The 12,239-nt window shown below is 41.7% G+C and overlaps 1 protein-coding gene across 1 annotated transcript in view; it reads left to right on the forward strand.

The window, feature by feature from the left end:
• Positions 1-1,751: 1,751 nt before the first annotated feature.
• Positions 1,752-12,239, forward strand: part of SYT5 (synaptotagmin 5) — a 36,875-nt gene continuing 26,387 nt past the window's right edge. The window contains exon 1 of the mRNA XM_088142722.1: positions 1,752-1,935. Coding sequence (XP_087998848.1) covers positions 1,932-1,935 — 4 coding nt within the window. The 5' untranslated portion in view covers positions 1,752-1,931. The remainder of the gene's footprint in view (positions 1,936-12,239) is intronic.

Raw genomic sequence — 12,239 nt, forward strand, 5'->3', positions numbered from 1 at the left:
TTTCCTTACATTCATTCACTTGCCTCCTCTTTGTATTTCATACGCTTGTGACACAATCTCTCCCTCCAGCTGCCTTGCTGAGAATCCACCATGCAACATGAAGAGTCACCTGATCATCTTCTGGTACCTTATATTAATACATCTGTTGCAAAGATCAGAGTCTTAAAAACACAAAAAGCAAAGGAAGCCAGAGAAAGGAATCCAAAATCCACAACTGAACAGACTCCAAAACATCAAAAATGACAGTAAAGAATACAAATCCTTTCAAGTTTCCCATAGAGTGCAGAAGTGTGAAACTGATGGCCAAAACACCCCCTCAATTGTTTTTGTGTAAGTAGTCCTCATTTCATGACCACAATTGGGAACGGAAACTCCAGCATTAAGCAAAGCGGTCGCTAAGTGAAACTGCGACTGTGCTTATGATCTTACTTCAGCTTTCCTTTGCTTTACAGACCTGCAAAGGTCGTAAATGCGAGGATTGGTTGTAAAGTTACTTCTTCATCACCATCATAACTGGGAATGGTCTCTAAATGAGGCAGTCGCTAAACGAGGACTACCTGTAGCAGAATCCTTACATCAATCATAACAATATATTGAGGGTCAGAATAGATCCACCTTTTCTGCCAACCTCTGCTTTCAGGGTTTGAAGTCCTATGACCCTCAGATAATGTTCGACTCTCACTCCCAGTACTTCTTGACAACTTGGCCAGTTGTGAGAAATGGAGTAAGAGTTTCTTATATGAACTCTTATACATATATTCTTCCTCTCTGATACTCACACACTTATCGCACACAAGCATGCAAGTCTGATAACTTTAGCCTTTGGGTATATCTGTTTCTCATTCTATTTCATGGGGCTCTGGATTGCTGTCCTTGAATTCCAATTGTTTGGATAGTAGGGCTATAATAGTAGGACTGGGTCCACACAGATATCCCACCACTATCATATACACATAATTTACACTGGTTTTAATGTCCATCCTTTCTCTACACAAGGAGCCCTCCTACAGTATATATATTTTGGGAGATGATGGATACCAAAAATTCTCCAATGAGATTCTCAACACAACCTTCTGGAAAGTTTGGGGAGCCTGGCAGTTGGAGGGAGAAGCCAAACGATTCAGAATGGAGATTGAAATAGTGGGAAGTTTGGGTTCTGGATGGATTTGCCTCTCATCTCTAGTAAGATGACAGGCTGTCCCTGTTGGTCCTTTTGCCACCGAGATCTAGATTGGGATCCCCAGTAGGGTGGGGATACTATCTGTTTATATAACCCACCCCCTCAATTTCTTTTAGCATCCCTATCAAGGGAGTCTCACGCTTTGTAATCATAGACATCTGAATGCTTGTGAGAATGGACTGAATTCACAGACCCTTGAACTTTAGATGAGCATATACACAATGGATTAGCTTTAGGAATTATCCAGGTCCTGGCACTCAGTAGCGTTGCAGGAAGGGAAACATAGGATCTATCGGGATGGTATATACGCTCCAGCTTCCTTTACGATGGACAAAGAGAAGGATATCCAGGCGTTATGTTATGTCAGGCCTCTGTGTACAAGGTTTTACGTGACTTCCATGCCCCCTTCAGAGTGGACGTGGCTTTATGTTGAACTTGCAGTTCAGAGAACCTTTCCCCGCATCTCCACACAACAGACACACAGACACACACCCCTCCGCCCCTGCCTTTCTTTAGCCTTCTCTCTAACCCCACCTTTTCCTTCCTAGCTCCACCCCTCAGCCAGCAACATTTCACCACCACGGACCGCGGACAGCTCCGTTGGGGAGAGCTCTTAAAAAAAGGGCAACAACAATAAAAAATAAGCCAACGACTCCGCTCTTGCCCGCTGCTCCACTTTAATTTTGCTCTCGTCTCACCCTGCTTTTTGATCTGTCCAGCACAATCGTCACTTCTGCTGGGAAAGGGAAAAATGGGTAAGAAGCACCCTTTGGGACTTCGGTTTTCTGGGAATATCTGCTGCGATCAAATGGGTGGGTTTCCCAGGGTTGAACTGTTTATTCAACCTCCACGTTTGGCGTTGCGGGGTAGAAATAACGCGTTTGTGGGTTTGGCGTTTCCCAATCGGATCAAGGGTGGAGGAAGAAAGGGAAGATCGGGAGATCACCGAACTCCTTCCCTGCAGTGGAGGACGATCCCTCGGAGCTCAGGAAACAAAGACAGGTGTTCTTCTCCATGTACAAAGCTAAAGGAGAGAAAAATCATGGGTGGGCTTTCAACTTGTGAGGCTATGGTTGCGTGTGTGCTTCTCTTGCACAAGCGGTGCCAAGTGGAGAGGGCACCTCACAGGGGCATCATCTTGGTGCCCAAGTGGAATCAGGTTTGCACTGAAGGGGGGAGGGGCACAATTGAGAATTTGCAGCATCTGACTATCTGTGTCCTGTTTCCTCTTTTTTTTTTCTATACTGCAACTCTGATTTCCTTTAAATTCTTTTTTTTTTTTTTAATGTACTACATCCAGGGATATGGCTTCCCTGAGTTCAGAAAGGAAGTTAACCACCTGGAGAGGATAGATTTATCTTGCTTGTTGGGTTATACGAGTGGGTGCCCATATAAAACAAGAGGAGTTTATTTAGGAAGATTTTTACCAGAGTAAAGTCTGAAGGGAGTTGTCTTTTATCAGCCATCAATAATTCAGATGGAAGCAAATTGTAGCTTCAAGGGTGGGGCATAACTTCTCTCTCTCTCTCAAGCATGCTAATGAATCCAGCCAGCCCTCTGCTTCATTTCTAAGCAGGCCAGGCTTAATGCTAGGACTTGGTTTGGAAATATTCAGTGGAATTGTACAAGTGCATTTGAACATGTTGAACTTGAATTCCTCACCTCATCACTGGACAATTTTATTGGGGAAGTATGAATGATTTTATCCGCCCCCACCCCCTTTCTCCAAGGGGTTCAAAAAGGCACGGGAGCCTCCCTTTCTATTTTTACATTGCAACAATTGTAAGTAGATTAGGGTGGGAAAATGATGAGTGGCCAAAGGTAAGTCCCAGTGAGCTTTATGATGGAGAGAGAATTAGAATTCAGCTGAACACATTAACCAAACAACACCCTGGCCTTCTGACTGCAGCAAGCCCTACAAGGATCTATGGACTGTCCATAATCCCTATTTCTCTTACCAGCATTTAAACCCAGACTATTCCATTATGTCAGAGCTCTCTTGCATATATATATATATATATATATATACACACACACACACACACACACACTTTTTGGCACATCACCAAATATAATCAGCCTTCTACAAAGGATGGTTAGGAGAATTTTATTTTATTTTTTTTAGATTTTTTATCTGCCCTTTATTAGTTTTATAAATAAATCAAAGTGGCGAACGTACCTAATACTCCTTCCTCCTCCTATTTTCCCCGCAACAACAACCCTGTGAGGTGAGTTGGGCTGAGAGAGAGAGTGACTGGCCCAAAGTCACTCAGCTGGCTTTCATGACTAAGGCGGGACTAGAACTCCCAGTCTCCTGCTTTCTAGCCTGGGGCCTTCACCACTAGACCAATCTGGCAGAACCAAACAAAAGTTAAAGAGAAGAGGTCTCCAGGATTTAACTAAAACATACTTTTAGAATTCTTGCAGCTGTGTTTGTTTCCCTTTGGCTTATCTTGTTGGGAAAGCTCAGCCATTATGGTCTGGAAACCAAGGCTTACTGCTTAGCTTCTTGGGTGAACCCAGCTGATTATGGGTTACTTAATAAACCTGTTTAAACAAACTATGGTTTAACACAATGCGTGGATCAATATTTTTTTAAAAAATGTATCGTGTTCTAATCCCATCTCTTTTAAGAGCTCTAGGCAGCTTTCAAGAAGACCTCCCTCACGTTATCCTCACTAGCATCCTGTGAAGTATTTTGGGCTCATTGGCCCAAAGTCAAGGGACTGAATTTGAGACTCTCTGATCTGAATCCAACCTCTTAATCTCTCCGCTCCACTGGCCTGGTGAATGACTCTTCCTGAAAGGGGGAGGGATGTAGTAATATTAAAAACAGAGAACAGGCCTTCCCAATCTGCATTCAGTGCTGAATGTGTCATAGGGGGCTGAAGATTGAGCTCCTCTACTGCACGCAGAAATTCAATAGGTGAAGCTTCCTCCATCATTGCATTGTATCTGCATGTTAGGAGAAGTTTAACTTTGTGCCTTAGGTCCTCCTGTCCTGTTAAAGCCATAGAGGGGCTATAAAGGTGATGGAAGTTCTAGATTACCACTTGCTTTTTTGTAGGAAATAGGAAATAGGCTTTCCTATTTTGCCTTTAATAGTATGAGATGCAGAAATTAAGCAGACAAATCATTTCCAGTCAAGGTAATAAAGCCATTTAGGAAATCCTTTTGTATAAAGAAAAGGCTTCTATGATCTTGTTACTTAAGAGCCTGTTGCTCAGAAGTGAACTATAGATTTGCTTTTATTAAGGAATGAGTTGACTTTGGAGACTGCAATTCAAGAGCAACCGACTGCCTAAGTGTGAGACTCAGAGTGACCCAGTGGCAGGAGAGCTTGGGTTTCAGACATGTTGCTTGGACCCTGATCCATAAAATGGACAAAAAACATATGAGGATGTGAACTCTTAGCCCATCCCTCGCTAAAGCTAATATGTTTTGATCATATTTAAATACATTCTATAAAAACCTCCATGCAAAATGCCTCAAGAGCAAAGGTCCTTTCTACACTGTGCATGGAGTAGGATCTGATAGATGGGAGCCCCTGCCTTCTTCCATTTTTGAGATATCTTCCAAAAAGGGTTGGATGGAGAAATACAGGGGCAAAGAGCAAATTGAAGTGTGCTAAGTGTGTGGATTTCCTTCCTCCTCCCTGCCAGGCTACGCGAGGCTTGGATTGGTTGCCATGGTTTTCCTAAGGAGATGGGTAGAGTTGTGTGAGCGCTCCTACGTCATCAAGTTAGCTTCCCCATACCTGTCTAGGCATTTAGAGAGTGTGTTAGAGAGAAAGAGAAAAAAAAATATATCATGTCTCTCACTTCTATGGTTTGCTTAGAGCTGGATTCTGCCCAGATGGTCAATGTCTACCCACTAGTGGCCATTTTTGCACTATTTTATGCTTAACTAAAGTGACTAAATCTGGGCTGCAAAAATCCCAATGGCCACCAGAGAGCAGCAAACTCAACCTTTGCTGCCCACTAGTGGTTATCTGAAGTTTTGCAGCCCAGATACAGCAGCCCTGGTTTAATTTCAGAGTTTGCCGCAAAATCTTGAAGTGGCTTCCACAGAAGTGCAGAATTGTGTGAATCTAAGCAAAGGGTAAGGTTAGGAAGAGCCAGACCATCTTCTGATTTCTTTCACAGGATGTGACTCATAGGGCCCAACTTAATTTCTGAGCAAGCTTTTAGGATTTGAGGAACCACCAGTTTTTCCTATGAGAGTTTGAATTTAATCCAGAATTCATCTAAATTCAATAAAAATTCCAGCTTTTAGCCCTTACTAATGTTGAGGCTGCAGTAAGAAGTCTGTGTATTGCCTCTGTGCATGTATGAAGTGCCTTTTTTTTAATTTGCTTTCTGTTTCAACACACAACCAACTACAACATCTAGAATTAGAAAGCAGGCTGTGAAGGATTAAAGATGCAACTTCTACAACTGGTTAAAAGCTATCAGGAATAAATGCAAGGGTAGGTGATGATAGACAGACACAGATAGAGACATATTCATTCATTTGCTAAGTAGCAAAGCTATTTCGCTATTTTAGATATGTTGTGCTCACACAGTATTTCTTTTTTTATTAAAAAGCAGTAGGAAATTGCATCCTGGTGGTTTGCTGATGAATTTAAATAAAGCACTGTCCAGAGGCTCTCGGAGTGTTACAAATAAGATTAAGGGTGCAAATGCTCCCTCTCTCAGGCTATGAATTGCTGGACCCTGGGTTAATGTGTTGCTGCGGAAGCTGTTAGATAGATTTCAGGTGCTCTCTCTAAAAATAAATGGATCTGGCAACTGGGCCTGCTACTCAGGAGGTGACTGGGCTAGAGTAGAGAAGAAGTTGATATTACACAGAATGCTTGCATTGATTGCTGGAGGAAGAAATGGCACATGGAAGGTTAACAGAGAAGAGCTTAACTCCCATCCAAGCAGTTGTTCTTAAGGATCTTTGGGGATTATGTATTTAATCATGTTCCCAAGCCTAATCATATGCACGCATGGGGGCATATTTTGCATCTAGGAGTTTAAAGCACTCCCTTACTCTCATACACACATCATTTTCCTTCTAAATGAGGTTGCTGAAAAAGAAGGCTGGGCAGGCACAGGAGAAACTAGGAGTGGATTGTAGATTGTGAAAGGATTTCTGAGCTAGAGAATTTGTGTTCAGCCTGCCTAGACCATTATTTCATACCTGTAGGTGGGTGTCATGATTCTGGCCAAAAATAAAGTTGATCCAGGAAGCTGGAAGCCTTCTGATTCTGTTTTTGGCACCAACAGACTAATGGCAGCACAGGCTTTCATGGACCCACCTTCTTTGGTTGTTCTCACTGCAGTAGAATAACACTCTTACTCTTCTGGAAGCTATTAAAATCATTTAAGACATGTGGTGCAGGGTATGGTTAAGAGAGTAACATTCTCTACACCAATGTGGAAGTAACACCTACTGAATTCAACATGGCTTACTTCTGAGTAAGTGTCAGAAAGAGTCCGGTGGTGCCTATTCAGACTAACACATTTTTTTTAAAGGCATAAATTCAGCTGTTGCTTATGAAACCTTATACTTTCTAATAAGATTTGTTGGCTGGAAAAGGTGCTATCTAGCTCCTCCTGATCTTTGGCTCCGATAGACTAACATAGCTCTCCTCTTCCAATGTCTAAGTGTGTAAGAGAGTGTGTTAAATAAGTTTACACTGCTGGTTCTGATCCACAGGTGAGCAAATGTTTTGGTGGCTAAGTAACTTACTTACATACACTTAAGTAATTTGGGGGGTATGTAGTAAGTGGGGCTGGAATTATCTGTTTTGGGAAGGTGGAATTCTTAAATTGTACTATGTTTTTAAATTGTGCTAAGCCTATGCTGAGGTTTAAACTACAATGTTTGGAAGTCTCTACCTTTAAAAGGCAGGGAATCATGTTGCTGACTTTGGGCAGTTGTAGTTAGAGAGGATTCCCAGAGCCATAAAAAGGGGGTAATTATAGCTTACTGCAGAGAACATGGACCCTACATATATATATATATATTCAGTTCACTGGAATGAGTTTATTATCCTTCAGTATACATACATGAGAAACTAGGATAATGCCCACATGGACTTTGGCTTTATTGTCTGTATACTCAACATCTATGCTCAATATGCCTTCCGTGATTGAAGTGGAAATGGGGTTCTCCAAGCAGTGACCTGGCTAAGACTTACTAAGTGTCAGGAAGATGGCTGCTTCAGGTGATTTCTGACCATACTTTTGGACTTTGCTGGGAAAGAAACAACATGCGTAACCAAGTTTAGTGGTCCCTCACTAAATTTAGGTCTGAAGAATTATCCATGTATTGAGTTCATCCCTAAGGAAAAAAAATATTTTTTTCCAAAATTGATCAATGGAATTGTCTCACAGACAGCAGTGAGATTATTATCTAATTTTGGCAGCTTTCCTGCAACCTTTACATAGACCATGTATCACTGTTTTATTATATATGTCTTGGCTAGCCTCAATCACCTCTTCTTCCATTTCAAAATTAATCATGGTGAAAGATCTGGTTTGTACCACATGTTTAGTGTTCATCATGGAGAAGAGTTTTACCAGAAGTCCATGCCATAGATGACATGGTAAATCATTCCTGAAAAAGGTTTGTTTGGATCTCTGAACAAGAACAGGTATCCCTAAGTTAGCCATTAGGATTGGATCTGGATAACGTGACCAACAGTGGTGAAAGTAAGCTAACCAAAACCAAGGCCTAACTACAGATTATGGTCAAGGCACTTCTCCTACATTTCTAATTCACTTTCACCATTGCTATAGTAATTTGGCTGTCAGCCCAAAATATTTTTCTCCATTCATCAGTTTAATGAAATGCATGTTTCTGCCATTGGGCAAAAGCATGGCGTGCCATTTGCTTTCTCTCTACCTACCTATGCTGGGAGCCCAGAATACTTGCAGTATCTTTGGACAAGTACAGCAGGCTATTTACCATGTCTTTATTCCTGTGTCGATCCTTATATGTATTCTCCTTGATGTCCCCACTGGGCTTCAGTGGGCAAAGCATTGCTAAACCAGCTCACAAAACAAATAATTTTGATGTGGCTAATTTGCCACATTCCTGCTATGAAAAATCAACTTCCAGAATTCACTGCCGTATGAATAGGCAACTATCAGTGGCTATTATCTATGAATATTGGATGGACTACCCCTCCCTTCCCATGTACACTGTACACAGAAGTAGTGTACCTCTGAGAATCACACCCAGAAGAAGCCCGCTGCTTCCGAATCCCATATCTGGGTTCTCTGGAGGCATTTGGCCAAAAAGAGAAATTGGAGGCTAGACCAGTTGATTGCATTTTAGTTGATCAAATGATTACATTTTCAGAAAAATGTGCATGTGAATAAAAAAATGTGCATAAAGAAAAGATACTTCCTTGCTTTTAGGTAATGCTTTCGTGGGCCATGGAAACTGCCATCTTACCATTTCCTCTTCTTAAAGAAAATCACCCATGCTTGCTTGTTTGTTTTTTCCTTGTATGGGGAATATATGTTGTACAACTAAGGAAGCAATTTATAAAATGGAATGAGGCTTTCTATTCAGAAAAAAACAGGAGTTAAACAGCTTAAATTAAAGAGCCCCCAGCTGATATTCTGCATAACAATACATAGACATAAAGTTTGATCTAATCATGAGGATACAAAACATGATAAGGATGGTAGAAATGAAGGATTCAGTATTAGCTATTGAAAAGAAGTTTGGAAAAAATGTTATAGGATATTTTGAATATCTTAGCATTCAGAATATTAAGGAATAGGTAATTAGGTAATGCTTTGGATTTGATTCCAGAAAGGTGTTTTGTAACTCACAAATGTGGACTTTGTCTGCAACTTTTTAAAGCAGCTGCACCTTTTCTTGGGATCACAAGTTAGCTACATAATCCTGGGAAGAGACACAGTTGCTTTAAAGAGTTGCAGTTACAGGGTACATTTGTGCTCTTGCATACTCTGGAGCAACTTTTCTGAAATCTTTCCAAAGCACTGTATGGCCTTCTTAAGACGGTCCTTAAGACCTGTTCTTAACACTAAAGAAAAAATTTATTTGGCCCTGAAATGTATCAGAAGGGCAACATAGTGTTAAAATTTAAATATGGATTACATTTTCCTGTATAAGTAAAATATATAAATCTCTATTCATACCAATTGTTTGTAAGACTGGTTTTGTTTTATTGTACACCACCCAGAGTCACTTTGGGTGAGATGGGTGGCCATATAAAATTAACAAAATAAAATAAAATAATAAATAAATATAAAAGACTAAGGAAAGCTTTATGACATTGATTGTTTCTTAGGAACTGATCAGGGTAGTTTTGAAGTGGGTAATTACAGGCCTGAAGGGACAGACACCTCCCACAAAGGGGGCAAATTGGGCTACTAAATTGGTTCCCACCAGCAATTTTCAAAAATACTTTAAAAACATGGATGAAGAGCTGTTTCCTAATATCAGTTCTAATGGGAGAAGATATCTCTCCTAATCCAAAAGAAAGCTTGTGAATCTCCATCCTTCCCAACTGAACAGATACCACAACCAAGGCCTGGTTTCCCACTTCTGTCTCCTACCAAGGACATTTTGCCTTCTTCTGCTTGTCCCCAAACTGACAGTGCTGTAAATAACAGCTGAGCAAATGGGAAGAGAGGCACAGAGGTGAAACTGACAGAAATAGGCCCCAAGGTTGAAAAGACATCTCTGAAACTCTGCAGAAAAGGATGGTGTCATTGTGCATTCATCCAGGAAACCAGAGAAGGGAAAATGTATAGAGGGGGAAAGGGTGATTTCAGGACATAGTACCAATCACAGAGGACCTGGAAATCTTTATAGTGGTTTTAAAATCTCAGTTCAGTAATTTGGCAGATTTGGCTCTTTAAACTGGTGTTGGAAAAAGGCAAAGTTGGCCTAACAAGGGACAAATCTAGCAGAACGCGGGACTTTAATGGCCTAACATAGCTCCTTTCAGCTCCATGATTCTATTGGATTCAAATGGCCTAAATATCTCCCTCCAGTTCTACAACTCTATTATTGATGCAGTAAATGTACTATAAATTAATAAAATAGACATCCCAAGCATGGTGTTATGCTAGTTCAGGCTGTATTTGGGGAATGTAATTTGCAAGCACTCCTCTGGATCAATAAAAACAAAATTCCTATGAATAGAACATGAGGACACCAATGAGCAGGCTGAACTAAAACCTTTCTCCTTGATGCACCATCTTTGCTTTCATGGAGAACTTTGTTTTCTCCTTTCCATCTGAAAAAATACAATTCATATATCTGGGTTCAGCCTCATTAACGAGCAAGCATCCGTTCTATGTTATAAGCTGAAAAAGCAATTTAACAGACCAAATTACAAATGCATACTTAGAATGATGTCCAGGCAGATGAAGCATGGGCATTGCTTAATTCCTAAGAAGAGAAGTGCTAAGATTTGTATTTATTTGGGAGTCACATCATCTGTTCGCAAAGGAAATAAAATCTAGGTGTTGCAGTTCTAACATGGGGAGAAGATTGAATATTTGCTTAAAGTCTTCTTCTAGTCAGACTCAACTCCTGGTGACTTCAGAGGTATGTTCATGCAATTTTCTTTGCAACAGTATGAAGTGGTTTGCTATTGTCTTCTTCAGGTACGTTTTTCTGACTTCCCATTCTAGCCTATAGATCCAGTAGTCTCCCATCCATGTATGACCCAAGTTTAACTCTGTGTAGCTTGTAAAGCCAAGCAGGTACCACCAGATGTTGTGACCTGCTGAGATATGATCAGTGGGATATTTATACAACATTTCAGATTACAGAATGATAGATGGGCTATTTTGTCACAGCAAAATCAGCAAAGAAACCTGTGGAGATGAACATATTTACAGTGCATAAGCCTTCATAGACCATACCCCACTTCATTAGTTACATGGAATGTTTATTAAAAAAAAAAATCCCCTCTCACCCCTATGGGTGGTCTGTGTCTTCCTCAATCTCGGGTCCTCTACCAGAGGCCTAGGAGTCTGAGGGTTCTGCACAGTATCTTAGCTGTTCCTAGCCCTGCATTCTTCTGGACAGAGAGCTCTGATGTTGTTTCTGGGATCTGTTGGAGCCACTTTCCCAGTTTAGGAGTCACAGCCCTGAGTGCTCCTACCACCACTGGGACTACTTTGGCTTTTACTTTCCACATCCTCTCTAGTTCCTCCTGCAGGCCCAGGTACTTCTCCAGCTTCTCATACTCCTCCTTCCTGATGTTGCTGTCACTTGGCACTGCTACATCTATCACCACCACTGTCTTCTGGTCCTTGTCTACTACCACAATGTCTGGTTGACTGGCCAGTACCTGCCTGCCTGTCTGGATCTGGAAGTCCCACAGGATCTTAGCCCTGTTATTCTCCACAACCTTCTGTGGAATCTCCCATCTGGACTTGGGTGGGTCTAGCCCATACACTGTGCAGATGTTCCTGTACACTATGTCAGCTACTTGGTTGTGCTGTTCAGTGTATGCTGTTCCAACCTGCATCTTACACCCTGCCACTATGTGTTGGACTGTCTCTGAGGCCTGTCTGCACAGTCTGCACTTTGGGTCCTGTCTACTTTGGTAGGTCCCTGCTTCTATGGATCTGGTGCTTAGTGTTTGTTCTTGTGCTGCTATGATCAATGCCTCAGTGCTTTTTTTTAGTCCAATCCTTTCCAGCCGGTGGTAGGATTTCCCAATATCAGCCGCCTCAGCTATCAGTCAATAGTACATCCCATGCAGGGGCTTGTCTTGCTATGGCACTTCCTCAGCTTGAACTTCCTCCCATGTCTGCTGCTGCTGCCTCAGGCATTCTCTCAGCAGCTCATCTGAGTGCTATCTTACTGATGTACTCCTGGATGCTCTGGGTTTCATCCAGGACAGTGGCTTTGACACTCACCAGACCCCGGCCACCCTCTTTCTGGCTGGTGTATAATCTCTGGGTGTTGGACTTGGGGCGGAAACCTCCATACATCATGAGGAGCTTCCAGGTCTTCACATCAGCAGCCTCCATGTCCTCCATGCCAGCTCACTATACTGGCAGGA

Source organism: Python bivittatus, unplaced genomic scaffold (assembly GCF_059951505.1).
Source record: "Python bivittatus isolate LINGU-HERP-01145 unplaced genomic scaffold, Pbiv_v1 ctg000440_np1212, whole genome shotgun sequence".
NCBI classification, from domain to species: Eukaryota; Metazoa; Chordata; class Lepidosauria; order Squamata; family Pythonidae; genus Python; species Python bivittatus.